Raw genomic sequence first — 22,028 nt, 5'->3', positions numbered from 1 at the left:
ACAAGTTGGCAACACTAACCGTTGAGCCACTCCTGTCACGTAGAAGCACTTGAAGAATATGTAATCCCTGCAAAACAACAGGAGATGAAGGTGGAAACAAAAATTTGTCAAGAGCGCGAGTGTGAGGAGGTCAGGAGATTAACTTAAATCTGAAGGAATATAAAGGCTTCTTTATGGGCCTAAACTCCTGAAGCGAAATAGTCCAATATCTCATAGGTTACTTGTTTGCTGCAACCACTAACATATATATACACACATTTACACACGTTGGTGGAGTAATGACCTTAGAATCATTATAGATGAAGCGCTCTGAAAATCACTTTCACTATTTTTATTAAACATAAACACCAAAAGAAAATATAAATATCAGAGTAGAACCTTTTTCTACAGATGGTGGCACCAGCACCTGATTTGGTAGCAACCATAAATATAAAATACAAATAATTAATGATAGAAACAAAAAAAAATTGTGACATTATTATATGTTTTATATTATTTTGTGCTGAAATGCACATTAGACAGTATTGCACTGATTTTGACGATGCAACAGTAACATCTGTAAAAAAAAGTTTATATATATATATATATATATATATTAGGCCTACCCAATTTATTTAGGGCTAAATTGAAATATTCTGTGTGATGCTACTGATTAGTACAGTCATCTCTGAATTTCTGAAGGCAAACAAAGCCAGTTACTTTTTTCTACAATCAAAGAGCAGATTCTAGAACAACTGATTGCTGGGTCCATGATAATTATGAAAAGTTGCAATAGTTCCTCCATTATTTCAATAGTTTTAAGAGATTACTGGTAAAACCAAGCATGGCTCCATTAATAATAGTAATAATAATAATATCCTGTCACTACGATAGTTGGTAACTTCAACAAATAAAACTATGGCATTTTTGTTATGAAATACTATGCATTTAGAAAATATAAAAACAAAATAGAAACTTTTTGAAACTGACAATTGTCATAAATTAATTATTTAAGATGACTAAATAAATAATATACAAATATTTATCATGAATATAACACATTGCACATCTGCCAAAATAAACATTTTAAAAAGGAAGTTGTTTCTATAGTAAATCCAAGGTACAATTTTGTTAGGGTGGGGATGTGTGGATTGTACAAACTTATTTATGCTCTGTCAGTGTTGTTTATAATGTTGTGCTGTTAAACTGGTTTTATACTCATTAAATCACCAAGGCAAAAGGGTATTCATAGGGTTTTTCCACAGCCAAATTCAAATGAGTTTCATGTCTCGCAGCACGTTTCTCACAGTGTTGTTTATAATGATTTGCACTGTGTGGGTGAGCGACTGCTCTGAGCTGGTCTGTTCATTGAGCTGGCTGATAATATACCTTTTTCACCATCTGTGTTTTGGAACGCGAAAGTAAAATATTTCAGGGTAAACTTCGACAGTGGTGATTGGGAGACCACAGCAAATATTATTTTCATGTACCCATTTGCTCCAACAGCAAGTGAAAACTTTTCAATGACTGTCCAGCAGAGGAAAAAAATAGAGAGTGGTGGATTATGACAAATGTAATGTCATTCTCTCAACAGCTGTATAAGAAACCCCTCGCAGCTGTGGTAACACATTTTTTTAAACTAATTCCAGGGTAATATAACACAAAGCATGATGTTATACATTTACACTCAATATTTCAAAAATTCCTATTATAAAAAAGTTAGATTTACACTTCTAAATAAGGCGGAAACGCATCATCACAGTCCTGTTATGTTTTGTTTTTCTCATATGAAACAAGCAAGTCGATGCAACCATTAAGTCACCATCTGGAGCCCTATATTTATACTACCTTTGTAGTATATAACGATAGTCATTATGGCCAAACAGTTACATTATTATTTAATCTGACCAGAGGATATTTCTCCAATAAGTAAGATCTTTGTCTTCATGTGCACTTGAAAACTGTAGTCTGACTTTTTATGATGGAGCAGTTGCTTCTTCTTTGAGAAGCCTTTCAGGTTATTTCGATATAGGACTAATTTTACTGTGGATATACATACTTGACTACCTGTTTACTCCAGCATCTTCATAGGGTCCTTTGCTGTTGTTCTGAGATTGATTTGCACTTTTTGCACCAAACGACATTCATCTCTAGGAGACAAAATGAGTCTCATTCCTGAGTGGTATGATAGCTGCGTGGTCCCATGGTTTTTATACTGGCGTACTGTACAGATGAACATGGTACCTTCAGGCATTTGGAAATTGCCCCCAAGGATGAACCAAACTTGTGGAGGTCCACAATGGTTTTTTTCTGAGGTCTTTGATGATATTGATTTTCCCGGGATGTAAAGCAAACAGGCGCTGAGTTTGAAGGTAGGCCTTAAAATACATCCACAAGTACACCTCCAATTGACTCCAATTAGCCTATCAGAAGCTAATTGATTAATTGCCTAAATCTTTTTCTAGAATTTTCCAAGCTGCTTAAAGGCACAGTTAACGTAGTGAATTTAAACTTCTGACCCACTGGAATTGTGATATAGTTAGTTAAATGTGAAACAATCTGTCTGTAAACAATTGTTTGAAAAAATACTCATGTAATGCACAAAGTAGATGTCCTAAATGACTTGCTAAACCTATAGTTTGCTAATATGAAATCTGTGGAGTGGTTAAATGCGTTTTAATAACTAAGTGTGTGTGTGTATATATATATATATATATATATATATATATATATATATATATATATATATATATATATATATATATATATATATATATATATATTAGGGCTGCACAATTAACGAAATAAAATCGAAACCGCAATATGACCTTGTGCGATTGTTAAATTGCAAAGGGCTGCGATTTAATTAAATAAATAAATAGTCTGCTCCCTTCAAAGTTTATTTGCGCTGCTCTGTCCAGTCTATAAGTTGGCGCGTTGTTACAGTGTTTTCAGAGCGGTTCTGTGCTCCACAACTCCCTCTCATGCTTAGAGTAACAGAAGTGCTCTGAGTTCGGTTCCGTTTGCTTACGTGCGCTGAACGCTTTATTTACACTAAACTGGCGCATCCTGCGTGAAGCGTTTTTTATTATTATCTGTGGTAGCAGCATCTCAGTCTCCGCAAGGCACATGTATCATAATAATAACAACGCAGAATACAAGATGGGCTATAATTCAAACATCTTTATTTAATGATTGCTGCATTAACAGTAACACCTGTAGAGTCCAGAAACATCTTTTCATTCTCCAGTCATTTGTTTACCTCAAGAGAGAGCGTGGGCCGTGGCGCCCTTATTACACTCCCCGCGGAAACGAATGAAAGCGGAACTAATATTACCAACATCCAACAAAATGAAAAGGAAGGAGCATACATATAATACATCTATATCAAATATTTTGTTACTACAATATAATGCATTTCTAAATTAAATATAATAAAATGATGAATACAAATAATTAAATTAAATGGTGAAAAAATAACCAAAACTTTCACTTTAAGTTTAATTACACCAATGGGGTATCAGTTCAACTTCAGTTTGACATTAAGCCTCATTCTTTAGGACTATCTTATATACAGTAAAGAATAGTTTGTATAAGCCTACTAGTTTTGTTGGCCTAGAATAAAGAGTAACATTTATATTTTAAAATTATATTTTGTCTATACTGAATTATTGACTGACAACAAAAACTAGGCAACAACTATGGTTTTACTGACAGGGAAATTTAGTTAACAGTGACATTGAGCAGAAAGCTTATATATAACCAGTTTTGACAGAGCTGATAATAAAAGTTAAATTATCTGCATCGATTGATGAGATGAAAAGAAAATTGAAGATCGTATCGAATGTTAAAATCCTGATTGGAGCATCCCTAATATTCAAGTTGACTGTATTTCAAAAACTAATGATGATGATTAGTGGGCTGAGACCTTGTCACAAAATGGACAAAAACAGGTACACGGCGGATGGTAACATTTGGATATGAAGAAGACTTTGTTTCTCTGTTTATATATTTATTTGTTTGTGGTTGAACTGAAAAAAGGGTCTCAGTTTGGTTCTTTTTAAGAGGGTTCAAGTGTGAAAACCCAAGTAGCCTTTTTGCAGTTGAACATGTGAATATCACACCTCCGGCACAGGTACAGGATGGCAACAACAACTGCCCGAGTTACACCAGGAATGCACAATCCCTCCATCAGTACTCAGACTGTCCGCAATAGGCTGAGAGAGACTGGACTGAAGGCTTTTAGGCCTGTTGTAAGGCAGGTCCTTACCAGACATCACCAGCAACAATGTTGCCAATGGGCACAAACCCACCTTTGCTGGACCAGTCAGGACTGGCAAAAAGTGCTCTTCACTGACGAGTTGCAGTTTTGTCTCAGCAGGGGTGATGGTCGGACTCGCGTTTATCATTGAAGCAATGAGCGTTACACCAAGGCCTGTTCTCTGAAACGGAATCGATTTGGAGGTGGAGGGTCCATCGTGGTCTGGGGTGGAGGGTCACAGCATTTTTGGACTGAGCTTGTTGTCATTGTATGCAGTCTCAACGCTGTGCGTTACAGGAAAGGGTTGAAGGAAAGCTGAACGTAGCAAAATATAGAGAGATCCTTAATGAAAACCTGGTCTAGAGTACTCAGGACCTCCGGCTAGGCCGAAGGTTCACCTTCCAACAGGACATTAACTTTACCATACAGCCAAGACATCGCAAGAGTGGCTTGGGGACAATTCTGTGAATGTCCTTGAGTCGCCCAGCCAGAGCCCAGATTTCAACCCAATCAAACATGTCTGGAGAGACCTGAAAATGGCTGTCCACCGATGGTCCACATGCAGCCTGACAGAGTTTGAGAGGATCTGCAGAGAAGAATGTCAGAAAATCTCCAAATCCAGGTTGTAAATCTTACATCATATCCAAAAAGTCTTGAAGCTGTAATTGCTGCCAATGGTGCTTCAACGAAGTACTGAGTTAAGGGTCTGAATCCTTAAGTCAATGTGATATTGACGTTATGGGGTATAGAGTGTAGATTGATGTGAAAAAAATATCATAATTTAAAGCATTTAGCATAAGGCTGAAACAGCAAAATGTGAAAAAAAAAAATAAAGGGGTCTGAATACTTTTGAATGCACTGTATGTATGTATCACAGAGGTGTTTTGGTACATTAATGATGTTGGAGTCGAATAGCTTCTTTACTGCATCCGTGCTATGTGTGATTAGAATAAAATGTTTAGTTTTTTGTTGTTTTTGATCAACAAACTGTAAAGAACAGAAAAGCCAGAGATGTATAGTCAATGACAAATGGATTGTGTACATCAGATCTCATCTTTGGACACATGGAACGTGTCAAACTAAACTTTTACTCTCAACACAAGGATCTGAATGGTGCTAAATTTCTTTGCCACTATACTACACAAAAGTGCTAATCACAGAGTTTTAGCTAATTTTGGTTGCATATGGAAGTGACTTAGTCTCATTGAAGAGGGTTGCCACATAGAGTAAAAGATCGATTTTGGGATTTAAGAATTAATATCGAGATGATCACATTGCATCTTTTTACCCAGCCCTATGAGCAATAATAGTGATGCTTGCCTTAGCACCCACAAATGTGTCTATGAAGCTGGAAAGTTCTCAAACCATAATATATTACACACTTGAGCAAGCCAAGTGACTACTAGAGGACCATCCCTATAAACTGTAAAGTCACATTGTTTGAAACCTGTCTGCCAACTGTTCACTCCCATGTTGTGCCTGTACATGAAAGTAAATGTGCTTGAAAAGTTACGTTTATTGGAACGCACCCAGTATATCAATGTTCCATTTAAGAATTAATATCGAGATGATCACATTGCATCTTTTTACCCAGCCCTATGAGCAATAATAGTGATGCTTGCCTTAGCACCCACAAATGTGTCCATGAAGCTGGAAAGTTCTCAAACCATAATATATTACACACTTGAGCAAGCCAAGTGACTACTGGAGGACCATCCCTATAAACTGTAAAGTCACATTGTTTGAAACCTGTCTGCCAACTGTTCACTCCCATGTTGTGCCTGTACATGAAAGTAAATGTGCTTGAAAAGTTACGTTTATTGGAACGCACCCAGTATATCAATGTTCCACCTACAACGAAAACATTTCATTTTAACCTAGATTATAGTTGAAGCCTCACGAAAGGCCAAATAAGCAGCAGTTGCTCTCAAGGGACTAGGAGTGCAGTGACAATGTTAATATGATGATTGATGTGTGCTTTGTAATCACAGTTGCTAAAAGGGTTTTGTATGTTCAAATATTTATTAAAAAAAATTTTTTTTTCAGCAGATCCATCATGTTTCATGCACTTCAAGGCTGTACAACAAGCCATTTGTGGAGTCATTTGAGGAGACACCTTTGCTCGTGGCCGTCCTCACCTACATGGGCTATGGCATCCTCACCATTTTTGGATATCTGCGAGACTTCCTAAGGGAATGGAAGTTTGAAAAGTGTCACCTGGCCAGAGAGAGAGAAGAACAGAAGGTAGAGTTAAAATTTCAAGACTCGTTTGTTCATTGTGTTTCTAAGGCAAGCATCACATACTATAACTCATTATTAAAGGTTAGGATTTTTAACAAATATCTAAACCGAAGTATTAAACTTTGTGCCAGAATATCATAAAGACTGGGTTGGCTTATTTGTATTTGGCTATTAAATAACCACTGCGAACACCTTAGCAGCCTCACACCAATGCCCTAGCATCCACCACAATATAACTTAGCATCATGGTGATTATTTTTGCATGACAAAATACCATCACATTTTTTTTAGGATCATTCTTCTGCAATTATAGTTAGTCCTGGCGCGTAATCTATTATGTTTTGTTCCCAGGATTTTGTTCCACTGTACCAGGACTTTGAAAACTTCTACACCAGGAATCTGTACATGCGGATCAGAGATAACTGGAACAGGCCCATATGCAGTGTCCCAGGGGCAAAGATGGACCTAGTGGACCGGGTCACACATGACTACAACTGGACTTTTGAGTAAGTCTCAAAAGTCACACATTCAACACATTAAATTAGGGATGTCCCGATACCAATTGTTTGAAAATGATTATGAATACTTTCTTTCTGGTACTTTTTTCCCCCTGAAATCCATATCAATGGTTTTATTTAAATGTATCATTAATATGGCATCTAAATAAACTAATTCGTTACATTTTACCCAAATGAAAAAGAGCAATTCATTTCGGCATAAAATCGTATTATTTTATGAAATAACGTGCTTTTATACAGAACCTCACATAACACAATCCAAAATACAACACTGGAGTTACTTCTGTCAAATAAAGTGCTACATAACAGAACATCACAGATGTGAGAAACTGATTAATATAACACAATTATTATTGATTTGTTATTATTATTAGGAATAGTAGTAGTACTAGTATTACAGTGAATATTACACAGCTATACTGTAGTGATATGTTTCTGTCATACTTTCCATTTAAATTGAGCATTTATTTTGGTGGAGGCTTTTATTTTGAAGTGTTTCTGAATTGTTTTGACGGAAGCTTCTCACTTCTGAAAAAACAGGTCGCTACATAACCCAGTGTGCTGTAATTATTAAACTTTAATTTAATTAGTTAAGTATGTAGTCTGTATGTGCTTTGTGCTATAAAGTGAATTAGTGCTCTGCACGCTGTCATTTCTACAAACTGAGCGTGCAATGCTCATAATGGTATTTTCCATGTATGAGTTAAAGAACTCTAAAAGCTGCCGGCGTCTGCACAACACCGGCTCCACACATTCACAAGCACTTACATTTTAAATACGTAACGTGCAAACTATATATTCATATTTATGTCATTAAATTGCAGCCTTTGTGGTTTAGTAATCACACTAGGATATATCATGATATTCATTTGTGTACTAAATGTTTACGGAATGACATTCGTACGTCAGATGGTATCGGTTTTTGGTTCCGATTCCAGTATCGGTCTCACAACATCCCTACATTCAAATAGTGTAACAGAATATTCAGCAGGATGTAATGTAGGAAAATTTGATTGCATAATTTAAAGTGGACTTTGATATTATTGGTTAGTATTTTTCCTCTAACAATCTTGATTGCATCAGCAAAGAAAATAATTTTCAGAGGTGAAGAAAGTTATTACATTTTGAATTTTTTATTTTTTTTAAGAATAATATACACTGGTGAAACTTGAACCATAAAACAGGGATGTTTTTTTAAGAAAGCAAGGGTCAATTATATATTTTTTTTATTTGACCTTAAAACCTGATGAGTTAATCTAAAGAAGTGACCGTAAAGAGATTAATGGAAAGGAGGAGGCGAGAACCGGCTTGACAATATAAATTATATTTAATTAAGAACTTAAACAAAAAAGACACAAACACACACATATGATGACAGCTGCCCATAAACGCTCTCTCTCTCGCTCTGTCCCACCACCGTTCGCAGTCAGCCTTTATCCCTCTCGGAGGCTTGATTATCCTGATAAGGGGCCGGGTGTCTAGAATCACGACCCGGCCCCGCCCTCCGCCCTGTCACAGTAACCCAGTTCTTATCAAGACCATTTAAGACATAATCATCCTTTATGTAGCTACTTGCTTATTTGCAATTTACGATATTGGTTTTTATGTGATCTAAAAAAATAACATTTTCAGATGTTTCAGTTGATACACATGTTACAAATAGTTTTTGTACTGTGTTTTTTCCTGCAGAGACACCGGGAAGATTGTGAAGGATGTGATTAATATGGGCTCCTATAACTACCTTGGCTTTGCGGAGAATTCCGGCAAATGTGCTGTTGCTGCTTCAGAGTGCACTATGAAATATGGTGTGGGTGTTAGCAGCACCAGGCAGGAAATCGGTAATGAACATTTACTCTGTCACAGCATTTACTTTCATTTATCTGGTGTTTTAGGAGACAATTCTGTGTGGCAATGTGTATGCTAGATTTTAATAGATGATTGAATAATTTTAAGGGGCCATAATATGGCCTCAGTCACCATTCACTTTCATTGTATGGGGAAAAAAGGATCAATGAAAGTGAATGGACCCATTTCACAGACCAGTGATGGTGTGTTTCTGCCTTATTTAGCTGCATAAATCTAGCAAAAGTTTTTATAATTTTTAAAAAAATTATTTAGTGCAAATGAATAACGTTGTACATTGTATTATTTAACCCTGGAATTTTTTTTTTTTTTTTTTTTCCAAAACGAGTTACAATAAATGCAATGAGGCTTCTTATGCAGCTGATGAGAGAGTGACAGTAAATCTGGCATATTCTCTTTTCTGATTGTTGTAATCCATCGCTCTATTTTTTTCTTAATTTGAAAATATAAAAATTATATTTGCCGTGGTCTCCAATTCACTCCCATTCACCGCTATCAAGATTTATCCTGCAATCCAACTTCTTAATCGCCAGCTTCTTATTCATTAAAAGGATTGCGGTACTTAAGTTCTTCATCACCGCTACACAACTCAATATCTGAGTAAAATCGGAATATTTTCTAGCCAGTGGCTAAATCATACATATTTTAGTCGCTGTGTCGGCAGGGGCGTGATCGAGCGTTCATTCCGAGAGAAAGTGGTAAGGGGACACACCTGAGCGCTATAATGTCTAACACCTGTTTCTGACTGCAGTAAGCAGTGGGTAGAGTGATAAAAGGAGGGACCACACCAGAGATAGAGAGAGAGAGCTAGACACACAATTAAAATCAAAACAATTAAACAATCTGTCTGTAAACAATTGTTGGAAAAATGACTTGTGTCATGCACAAAGTAGATGTCCTAAACGACTTGCCAAAACTATAGTTTGATAATATGAAATCTGAGGAGTGGTTAAATTAGTTTTAATGACTTCAACCAAAGTATGTATGTAAATTTCTGATTTCAACTGTACATTACCTCTGGAATAGTGACCACACAATTTTGTTTTTTGTTTTTTCTATAGGGATTTCATAAAGTCCTTCATAAAAGAGTTCTAAGCCATGAACCAAACCAACCAGCTCATTACAAACTTTGACTTGAAGCCATAGTTTTTTCATGAAGGAATGAACTACAGTCCCATGAAGCATTGCAATTGATGTAATGATGTAAATATAAAAATATAAAAACAATAATTTAAAGTTGTTGATTTATAAGTGTTTTAATGATATGTTTTGAGTTTGTTGGAAATCATGGAGATTTATACAAATAAGTAGTCTAGTTTGACCGTGTTGGGAGAGCGATAGACCTTATTAACAGAAATGAAAACGAGGCTGTGAGGGATAGACTTACTGTCTCTGCAATTACATGCACAGAATAAAGTTATTAAAAGACATCTAAATCACATTTAATTTTCAACAAATCATGTTGTCTGGAGTGTTTGTGAACTGAAGAAATATTGAAAAATATCTTTCCAAGAAATTTCAGAGGAACGACCCAAAAATGCATTAAACAACTGTACAACCCATTGTACGTTAAGTCACGCCTCCTTGCACATTACCTTTCTAACACTAAAAGTGTCTTACAAAAGTTAAATTATGATATTGTTTTGTATGAATGAGAGATCAATTTATAGCAATAACTCTAGGCTATAAGATCCAGTTCTCAAAAGTCTTGTGGACAAATGTTTAGTATGTGTTATATGGCCTTATTTCAATGACTTAAAATTTGTTTATTTATATAAGCCATGCATAAATGTTATTTTCTCAAAAATACAAACATGTACACACCTGTTGCTCACATACCTGTATTATTGTAGCCCAGTTTGTGCTGAATACAGTGTTATCAGACTTTAGCCATTAATGTTTCTAAGCAACTGAAAAAAGCACAAATGTCAAAGCATGTCAAAACTTCTCCAGGGCCCAAAACACCCTCAGACCCCGGAGGGTTAAAGTTGTCTATCTCTCATCTCATTGTCATTCCTGTCAAAGATCAAAGATGGTGCTGCTGTAAAAAAGATCCATTGTGGCATTCGCTGTGTCTTAGGAGAAGGTGGTCACTGCCGAGCTCTTTTGCCGCTGTTTGTTAGCCGTGATTCTCTGATTGGTGGAACTTTCTCTGCAGGATTATGAATAGTGTAGTTATTGACCACAAATTTAGCTGGGTGGCTGGTTGTGAAAGCTTTGATCTCGTTTTAAAGGGGGAACCACTTGCATAGAGAAAAATACACCTGCAAGAATCACATGAGTAACATACACTAAATGGCCAGAGTTTCTGAACACCAAAATTTGTATGTGTTTGTTGAACATTTAATTTAAAAAAAAACATTGGAATAATTCCCACTCCTTGGAGTTTTAATGTCTAATACTCCTCTGGAAAGGTTTTCCACTTGATGTTGGAATATAGCTGCATGGATTTGCTCTCATTCAGACACAAGAGAATTAGTGTGGTCAGACCCTGATATTGGGTGATGGACCCTGACTCGCAGTTGGCATCCAATTCATCCCTAAGGTGTTCATTGGGGTTCAGGTCTGGGTTTTGTGCAGTGCAAGTTCTTCCACACCAGACTCTGTACATTATTTCTTAAAGGGATAATTCACCCAAAAATTTCTAATAATTTACTCACCCTCATGCCATCCCAGATGTGTTTGACTTTCTTCTGCAGAAAACAAATTAAGATTTTTAGAAGAATATATATCTGTAGGTCCATACAATGCAAGTGAATAGGTGCCAAATTTTGATGCTCCAAAAAGCACTTGCATGCAGAAGAAAAGTAATCCATACAACTCCAGTGTTTTAATCCATGTCTCCAGAAGTGAAATTATAGGTTTGGGTAAGAAACAAATTCATGTTTTATTCCTAGAAGTTCTTCTATCTGCCCATTATGGGCGATATGCACAAATAATGTGAATCGCCAAATACACAAGAAGCATGTGAAAGTTAAAGTGGAGAATATATAGAATGACTTAAATATTGATCTGTTTCTCTCCCACACCTATCAATTCACTTCTGGAGACATTGATTTAACCACTAGATTCATATGGATAATGCTGATTTATGTGATATTTGGAGCTTCAATATGTTGGCACCCATTCACTTGCATTGTAGGGATCTACAGAGCTGAAATATTCTTCTAAAACCCTTAATTTAGCTTCAGCAGATGAAAGAAAGTCATTCACATTTGGGATGGCATAAGGGTGAGTAAATAAAGAGAATTAAAAAACTTTGGGTGAACTATTCCTTTAATGGACCTTGCTTGGTGCACAGGGGCATAGTCATGCTGGAGCAGAAAAGGGCTCTCTCCAAACTGTTACCACTAAGTTGGAAGCACACAATTCTTTAGAATGCCAGTGTATGCTGTAGCATTTAGATTTGTCTTCACTGGAATTAATGAAATAGCCACACATGTTAATTAAAAGAGGATGTCCACACATGTTTGGCCATATAGTGTATAAACAGAAGTTCATTCGCCTAGACCAGCAGCCCACTGCTAAAATGTTATTTATTAAAAAAACATTTTTTAAATAATAAATATATGTAAGTTGAATGTTAAAGTGTAGTCTACATAGTTTATTAAACTCTGAACTTTAATTATAGAAGAACAATAAAAATCCTGTTTTTCTTAGTATGATTGCTTTTAAGAAGCTTTTTGTTTGTCTTTTATTAGTGATTGTATAGCTGCATCATTGAAATCTCTCTTGCAGGTAATCTTGACAAGCATGAGGAGCTGGAGAAGCTGGTGGCCAGGTTTTTAGGGGTGGAGTCATCCATGGTGTTTGGAATGGGCTTTGCTACAAACTCCATGAATATTCCTGCTCTCGTAGGCAAAGTAAGGGTTTGTTTATACTTGTTTATTAACTGCTGTGTTTCTGGTCTTTACTAAAAGCTCAAAATAATGTCAAATGGAATGCTAAGATTTTCCTTTTCACTTTAAAACAAAGTAGGGTGGGAAGGAACATTGAGGATAATTTTGTTGCCTGTTCCTCTAGTGTGTGCTTTGACTCACACATTAAGTTTGTCATAACTTATTCACGTAATATGCCTTTGTGCCTCACTGACTGACAACAGATCCAGGTACTGTTGAGTAACATTCCAACTTGTTTTCAAAAACACTTCTTTCCCAACCTGGAAATCCTGCTCAGATTAGTGATAGAGATGACATTTCAGGCTGTAAATTTCAGATTTTATTTCAGTTACTAGGTTTGTGATGTATGATATTTTTACAGTATTTCAAGTTGTAGGGAGGAATGTGATAATAGTGCCAGTTTTGTTGTTTTTATTAAAGGGTTCATATCACGAGGAATCTGATTTTCTTAGATTTTTAGAGAATGAAAAATTATTTCTGAACTCTTCGCATTTATTGAAAAAATCTCATTCCGAACTTTCTGACATCAAAATCCAAATACATAAACATGAACATTGCTATAGCAGAAGTAGTAGTATGTGAAGTACTGTATGCCATTGCGAACTCAGCCCATGAAACAAAAGTCACTGTTGTCATCGATGAACCTGGCTAAAGTTGGACAAAATTTCTAACCGACATGCACCGCTTCATGTCATTATTCATAAGCACCAGAACTAACTATCTCGACAGCAAACGCACAACCTGTCTTAGCGGAGTGATGTCACTTAAAGTGATGTCACTCATTTCACATGTAAAGGGGGCTTTTCTTATAGCTGCAGTGGCAAAAAATGGGCTGTTTGATTCTAAGGGATCATAAAAAGGTCATAAATGATGTGTATGACTATTTTTGACACAAAGAAGAAAAAAATAATTAGTTGATTAGACCTTTTTTACCGTTGTCCCTGTATATTGAGCTGGGATAATAGAAAGTATTTTAACAGAAAAAGTTACACATTTCAGCTTTTAAATCGATGTATGGTGTTCCTTTGTGTGTCTGTCAGGGCTGTCTGATCTTAAGTGATGAACTCAATCATGCCTCTCTGGTTCTGGGAGCTCGTCTCTCTGGCTCCACCATCCGTGTATTCAAACACAACAGTAAGTTTATGTTACTGACAACTAACACAGTCCACATAAGAACAATAAACGATATTACATACAAATCACATGCACAGCAGAATTTGATGCTGATATACACTATGGATGGGTCAAGATATTTGAATAGTCATCTAGTTGTTCAACAGCCATGTCAGATAACTAGTTTATGAAGAATATTTCTTTGTATCTACAGTAGATATGTTTAGTGCAATTATGTTTAAGATGATCCATTTAGAGATGCAGCTTCTCATAGAGGGTTTTAGCATGCTTAAAGTCACTTGCCGAGAAGTTGTCAGAAGCACCACCACTTAAAGGGATATTTCACCCAAAAATGAAAATTCTCATTATTTACATTATATCCCAGGTGTGTATGACTTTCTATCTTCAACAGAACACATTTGAAGAAAAATATATTTCGTAGGTCCTTAAAATATAAGTGAATGGAGATTTCTCCTTTGAAGCTCCAAAAATCACAGTCAGCATAAACGACACCAGCGGTTAAATTAATGTCTACTAAAGTGACACAATCGCTTTGGTGTGGAAAAAGATAATTATTTAAGTACTTTTTAAATATAATCCAACGTTTCAAGAGAGGGTGGAGTCCAATCGGTCTCTCGTGTGACATTCCGTTGCCATGATACAGAAGTAATCTCACATTCACCTCTCAGTTGAGACCTCCAGGATGAGCACACAAACACACCATTATGAGTAAAGAAACAGATAAATACAGATCTAAACCAAAACCAGTCAAGCTAATGTACAGCATCCCTCCTTCTCAGCTATACGCACATGTGTCAGTTCTTCCGTTTTTCAAATGCCAGTGTAATTACGTCACACGCGTACCGCTGCTCACCCAACAACACAGTACTTAATTATCTTTTTCGCACCAAAAGGGATTGTGTCACTTTAGAAGACATTCATTTCACAGCAGTGTCGCATGGATGACGTTTATGCTGACTGTCTGTAATTTTTGGAGCTTCAAAGTAGAAATCGCCATTCACTTGCATTTTAAGGACCTACAGAGATAATTTACTTTTTTTCTTCAAATGTGTGCTGGTATAGAAAGAAAGTCATATACACCAGGGATATCATGAGGGTGAGTAAATAATGAGAGAATTTTTATTTTGGGGTGAACTATCCCTTTAACAAATTTACTGCCAATGTTACTAATTAAGGGGTTCCTGTAGCTCAACTGGAGTATGGAGCTAGAAACACCAAAGTCATGGGTTTGATTCCCAAGGAACACTAATTAATTTTACAATACAATAAGTTTACATTAGTTAACAACATTAGTTAACATGAACAATACTCTCAGATATGCAGAGTCTGGAGAAGCTGCTTCGGGATGCTATCGCACACGGTCAGCCCAGAATCCACCGACCCTGGAAAAAGATCCTCATCCTAGTGGAGGGAATTTACAGGTACAGCAGAAATCTCCTTGTACAACTATACACTTGGCACTCTTATTTTCTCAGGTTTGGATAGGAACCCAGTGTAGTGTGCAAAGTTTATACAATGGGAGGATTTGCATACCTTCTTTCTGGCCATTTTGTCCTTTTTTTTAATTTCAGAAGGTAAACCATAATAACCGGGGTGTAAAAAGTACGAAAGTAAGCAAAAGTATGGATACTGAGTAAAATTTTTACTCGATTAAAAGTTCAAGTATCTAGCCAAAAATAAACTTGAGTGAAAGTAAAAAAGTATTCACATGAAATTGTACTTAAGTTTTAAAAAAAGTACCTTTTCAGCACATAAGCTTTTGCTTTACACAGATGATATTTTATTATTCATCTCCGACCCCACTAGATCTATACCTAAGAATTATTCATTCCTTTTCTAAGTTCTCAGGTTTGTTATTGAAGAGGAAATTCTTGCCCCTATTTTGCCATTGCAAAACCTTTCTATTAAACTAAATGGAGAAGTTAAGTCACACCCTGTTATCTCGCATTTGCACAAGGTATGTTTAATTCGGACATTTATTTAAATGTTGCCTCGAGCATATGGCTAAACCCAATATTACGTATTAATAGGTCACCTTTCTGCTGGTCAGAGTGGATTGTGAGGGAGGTTAATATGCTCTGTGACCTATATGAGAGTGGAGTGTTGAGATCATTTGAAAATATGGTCCAACATTTCAGGATTCCCATAACTCAGTTCTTTAGGTGTTTACAGCTGCTCTGTACTATTTTTGGGAGTAGTATACTACCCCCTAAAGGGGCAGATACTCTGTGGTGATTACTGCTTTTGGTAAAGGTCATGAGGCATCAGTGTATTACTCACTGTTATTTCAGAATCTGGGGGACGGAGCTTCAACTTCTCTCAAAAGATTATGGGAGAGAGATTTAATCTTGGTATTAGAGAATGGAGTGTGGGCTAGGATTCTAAAAAACATCAAGACTACATCTAGAGATTCAAGGGTGCATCTGATGCCATTTAAGATTTTGTATTATATTGGACACCATTAGGTTGTATAGACTTAATGACAGCAGCTTCTATTCTTCTATTAAAGACACCGCTACCTGCTGGTGAACCAATTCAGAAGACTGGGACACAACCCATGTTTTTTGAGGATGTTAAGATACAAGAGTTTTGGTTTAGGGTCGAGAGATTTATGTGTGATGTATTGTACACACAATTTAAATTTTGCCCTAGACTCTGCATCTTAGGTTGTGTGGTGGTCATTAATTTTGTGGATAGCCACTTAAAAAGTTGGGTCCTAGCCGGAGTTATGGTTGGCAGACAAATTATTCTTAGGGGGTGGAAGACAGCTGGGACACACTCGGTTTTGGGAGTGGTGTGGGGAGATTTGTGGGGTGGCGGCATTTGAGGAGGCTTTTTTTTTTTTTTTTAAATGGTATTTGTTTATTAGGAAGTGGGGTGGATATTTGGCTTTTTTCGAGGGTTCTCGGGGAGGGGAAGTGGAGAGGGATTTTTAGTTTTTAAATATTTTATTTGTATGTTATAAAATCATCATTATAGAATCGTCGGCCAGTGCTGGGTTGCTTTTTGAAATGACCTAACTCTCACTTCACATTCCTCTGATGCATAAAAAACTTCTGACTTCTCGCATGAACGCTTAAGTCACTGATGTGTCGACTGCTGGCAGGAAGCAATGATTTTAAAGTAATTCAAGTTCTGATGAAGAAGAAAAGTCAAACATATCTGGGATGGCTTAAAGGCAAGTAAATCATGAGAGGATTCTCATTTTTGGGTAAACTGACCCTTTAAAAACATCATCTGTTTGGGAGAACATTTCACTCGCTTTAACGCCACACAGTGGACATTTCACACCAAAACTGCTGTGAGACGTGTAATAAAACATAATTTTATTTTGCAAAAATGTTGCCAGTCACACAATATTTGTTGCATGGGAGAAAGCACTCGTGAATTGCAATGTCAGAGCATCCAGCCCCTTTGATTTGATTTCAACATGAAGGCAAGTGTAGAAATAAATGACATGTACATAAAAGCCTTTTGTGTAATATTGCAATATGAATTATAATTTTTCACTTCATAACTATCCAATTTGTAGAAGTAGTGGCATTTAGAATAAAGTTTAGGACAAAAAACATTTATAATATTTTTTAATGAATACATCACATTCAGTCAAGGTGGTCACAACTAGTTTCACTGTTACTAGGGCAGTGTTTCCCAACCATTGTGCCGTGAAACACTAGTGTGTGGTGAAAGATTGTCAGTTGTGCCGTGGAAAATTATCAAATTCCACAAAATAAAAAAATGCATGAAAAAAAAAAAGATAATTTCAGGGATCTAAACTCCTCACCTTTTGGAGAAATTCTCAATTTTGAAACCATAATCGGTCACTTTTTGTGATTGTTCAGAGCAAAGTGACTGATATTTATGCACGTTATGGGTCTTTCACATGACTCGCGTCATCGTCAAGTCTATGAAGTTTGGGTGGGGTTAGGGTTACTCAATTAGGGTTAGTTTTTTTTTTACTTAATTACACCCTGCATAATACCATTAATGAGCTTCGCTTGTGGCTGTGCTTAGATTTTTTTTTTTATGAAAGTTTGCTTTTACAACATTACAAACATGTCAATAATGAATCAAGAAAGCTGTAAAATAATGTAGGTAGGAATGCTTAACCGTGTTAACTAAAAGGAATGAAAATGTGTGTTCAATAATTTTTCCCTTTTGTAAATTTTTTTTTTTGTTTTTTTTTTGTTACCTCTATAGAAATGAATAATACTTAGAAATTTTTTTAAAATCATGTACTGTCACATGAGACTAAGACTCCTGTCACATCAGTGGCCTTATAAAAGCTGATTCAATTTAGGTAGAGACATTTTTAGATTTCAATTATCCCCAGTACTGCACACTTCACAGAAAAAATCATGGCTCATTGTGAATAGCTTTGAATTGCTTGTTTCTACAATGGCATCAGTAACTGAGACGATTTGCTTTTGTGTAATGCTCCAGCTCTGCCACTAGGTGTGAGCGCAACAAACAAGAGTCCACTTCTTTAATGTCGTATGGGGCCTGGATGCCTAATATAACAGTCCGAGAGCTTAAAAAGCATTAAAACAGAAAGCCCATCCTCTGTTTTCACATATTGGAAGTGGGACATATATAGATGGACATTTAGTTCCATCTAAGACATTTAGATATAGTATGTAAGGAATAATGTACAGTCAGCCAGTTGTTATCTCAAAATAAATCTGAGTGGGTAATCAGGGCCTTAAGGGGTTTATTTTGCGATAACAACCGGCTGACAGTTTGTTATCCGGCTTATTGCACTGCTACAAACCTAAGTGAATACATGAACATAAAATATTCATTTGCGTTGAAATTATGCAATTATGTGAGAAGAAATAAATCACCGAACAGCTGAGTTCTGTTGGGTTTTATTTAGTAATTAATGAATCTCTGACTGCTCATTATGCATCTTATTACAAGGCTACTTGCCAAATAAATAAATAGGAAAAGCACAAGAAATGTTGATTTGAGTTGCAATTATTTTATTATCTATCTTGTAGAGCTTGCACAGTGGTCTGAGAAGCAGGAACGATGGCTTGAAAAAGCCAGATGAGCTGATGGTCTGATACATCGATGTGCGGTTGTTACCGAGCAGGATCAGACCGCTAGATGTCGCCATTGATTAATCAGAATAGAGTATTCCAGAGAGCCATGTAATAAGGTTTAATATTACACCTTTGTTCTTCTGTTTAGTATGGAGGGCTCAATTGTACGACTTCCTGAGGTCATTGCCCTCAAGAAGAAATACAAAGCCTACCTGTATCTGGATGAGGCGCATAGTATCGGGGCAATAGGAGCAAGAGGCAGAGGTGTGGTGGACTATTTCGGTCTGGATCCAACTGACGTTGACATCATGATGGGCACATTCACCAAGAGCTTCGGAGCTGCTGGAGGATACATCGGAGGAAAGAAGGTGAGCAGCCAGATCTGCTGCTGTCCAAAATTAAAAAGGGCCAGTATTAATATAATTGTATGATAATACAGAAAGCATGCTCTGATTTCTAGAGGGCATATATCATGACATGTTTTCCTGAAAGTACAGCAACCATCAAAAGTTTAAAATAAGCATTAATGCTGTGCATATGCTGGGCAATTTACAGCCGTAGTGCTCATGTGGGTGATTCAGGTTCGAGTCTGGACTGTGACATTATTCCCTCTCTCTCGCTGTGATTTCTAGTCAACTCTTCACTAGCTGGGTTTCCAGCAACATATTTATGTATTTATGGGTGTTTTAGGATATCACATAAAAACTGCTGGATGGAAACACTGAGGCGAAAAATTCCCTAAAATGTGCATAAAAACGTATACGCTTGCTTGAGGTGGATAATTTTACTCTAAGAAGAAATACACAAAAACTATAATGGAAACACAATTACAAAATAAATTACTGCTGAATTTATGAGGAATACTAGATGCGCATCAAAAAAAGTTCTCTGCAGGGTTTTGTCTGCATGCTCTAAACCGAGAGTATTTTATTAATAAGAGTCACAGTGACTACAATTTATCAGAAGTGACAATTGATATTATGGTTTTCCGGCAAAAACATGAAACACACTTATAGATTTCATGTATCTATAATTATTAACCAAGATTAATACCTCATAATCATGGTATGAGCTATTATCACAATATAAAAAAAAATTTGTCTGGAATTTCAATGGTTTATATATTAGTAATTGTAATTAAATTTTTATTATTTATAGTAAATAACCATGTGGTAATGTCTATTTTTTTTATTCATTGCATAATTAATTGAAATAAAAACTTTATAAATGAAAATAATTAATCTCATTTGATTATTTTCTCTTTTAATTTGGAACTTAACAGATGCAAGTAGTAATACTGTTTTGTTCGTTTGTTTATAGGAGCTGATAGATTACCTGCGCTCACACTCTCACAGTGGAGTTTACGCTACGTCAATGTCCCCACCCGTCACTCTGCAGATTATCACTTCCATGAAGTGCATTATGGGAGAGGATGGCACAACGTTGGGTGAGTTATTCTGGTTCATTTCCGTGTTTGAGTAGTTTAATAATTAATGCCTTAAAACAGTTGCACAATCTTTATATTGGCCTCCACTAATTCTTGAGTACTGGGACAGAAGTGACATTTTATTACTGAACTTCATTTTATTACTGAACTTTCTACTGAAATGTGTGATATATTTGTATTTTTTTTGTAGAAATAAGTTAAAGAAATATTTTGAATTAATAATTACCTGTTTAAGGAAAAAATTAAGAGACCACTGCAAAATTATCCGTTTCTCTGGATTTACTATTTATAGGTATGTAAGGCTGGGAGGATTCATCGACGTAATCATCGTCATCGATTACAGAAATACGTCGATTTGCATAACATGCGTCGGTGCGTCGCAATGGAATAATTAAAATGGCATCACCCGGTTTAAGCATGGATTCCCCGAAGAACAAACTGCAGCTAAAAAAACTTGCCCATGGTGATCTAAAGCGTGGGAGTATTTTAGCCGGAGACCCAACGACGTGGTGCTGTGTAAGATATGCAAATTGGAAATGGCTTATCACAGCCGTACAACCGCCATGAACACACTTGAAGCGAAAGCATCCCGGATCGCATGTCAAGACGGCAGCACTAAGTCCTGTTTACTTTTTGTCCCCACCCACCCAAACATGATATAGTATTACAACACGTGTTTCTGTTAGTAGTAGTCACTTTAAATATATTTTCTATAGTAAATTGCGCACTATGCGACAATAAACGTCTGTTATTAGCCACTGGCAAGTAAAATGTAACATGAGATAGAGCACATCTCCTACCTGAGCAGTATGATTGCTACGGTGTCCCGAAGTGTTTATACTTGCATGCTATTGTTTGTACAGATGAACATGGTACCTTCAGGCATTTGGAAATTGATCCCAAAGATGAACCAGACTTGTGGAGATCCACAAGGTTTTTTTTCTGAGGTCTTGGCTGATTTCTTTTGATTTTCCCATGATGTCAATCAAAGAGGCTGCAGCAAAGAAGTGCAGTTTGAAGATAGGCTTGAAATACCTCCACTGGTACACTAATTGACTAATTGCCTAAAGCAGGGGTCGGGAACCTTTTTTCACTAAGGAGCCAATTTTTACATTTTTGGTTGATGCATTTTTTTGAAAGAGCCATACCACACACGAATAATTCATTATTTTACGAGCCATACGTACCCGACCCCTGGCCTAAAGGCTTCACATAATTTTCTGGAATTTTCCAAGCTGCTTAAAGGCACAGTTAACTTGGTGTATGTAAACTTCTGACCCACTGGAATTGGGTGGATGAAATCTGTGGCGTGGTTAAAAATTTGTTTTAATGGCTTCAACCTAAGTGTATGTAAACTTCTGACTTCGTTTGTGTGTGCGTGCGCAGGTTTAAGTGGTATAAAGGACTTTTTTTTTGTAGGTTACAAACTGGTTATTACAAGGGTATTATGCTATAAATGTGGTTTATGAGGACATTTCTAGTGTCCCCATAATTTAAATAACTTAAAACACATAAACAATGTTTTATTGAAAATGCAGAAAGTTTTTTTGTGAGGGTTAGGTTTAGGGGTTAGGGGATAGAATCTATAGTTTGTACAGTATAAATATCATTCTCTATGGAGAGTCTTCGTTATGATTGCTG

The 22,028-nt window shown here is 36.4% G+C and overlaps 1 protein-coding gene across 4 annotated transcripts in view; it reads left to right on the top strand.

The window, feature by feature from the left end:
* Positions 1-22,028, top strand: part of LOC127624259 (serine palmitoyltransferase 2-like) — a 36,648-nt gene that overhangs the window by 4,324 nt on the left and 10,296 nt on the right. For 2 of the 4 annotated variants that reach the window (XM_052099001.1, XM_052098999.1), the window contains exons 2-9: positions 6,290-6,484; positions 6,833-6,987; positions 8,689-8,837; positions 12,601-12,725; positions 13,802-13,895; positions 15,211-15,316; positions 19,089-19,308; positions 20,261-20,387. In XM_052099001.1, coding sequence (XP_051954961.1) covers positions 6,290-6,484; positions 6,833-6,987; positions 8,689-8,837; positions 12,601-12,725; positions 13,802-13,895; positions 15,211-15,316; positions 19,089-19,308; positions 20,261-20,387 — 1,171 coding nt within the window. Of the gene's footprint in view, positions 1-6,286; positions 6,485-6,832; positions 6,988-8,688; positions 8,838-12,600; positions 12,726-13,801; positions 13,896-15,210; positions 15,317-19,088; positions 19,309-20,260; positions 20,388-22,028 lie in introns of all 4 variants that reach the window. The other 2 variants (XM_052099000.1, XM_052098998.1) reach the window with 1 other exon arrangement.

Source organism: Xyrauchen texanus, chromosome 30 (assembly GCF_025860055.1).
Source record: "Xyrauchen texanus isolate HMW12.3.18 chromosome 30, RBS_HiC_50CHRs, whole genome shotgun sequence".
NCBI lineage: Eukaryota > Metazoa > Chordata > Actinopteri > Cypriniformes > Catostomidae > Xyrauchen > Xyrauchen texanus.
The sequence above is the reverse complement of the archived record's forward strand: the minus strand, read 5'-3'. Positions and strand labels throughout refer to the sequence as shown.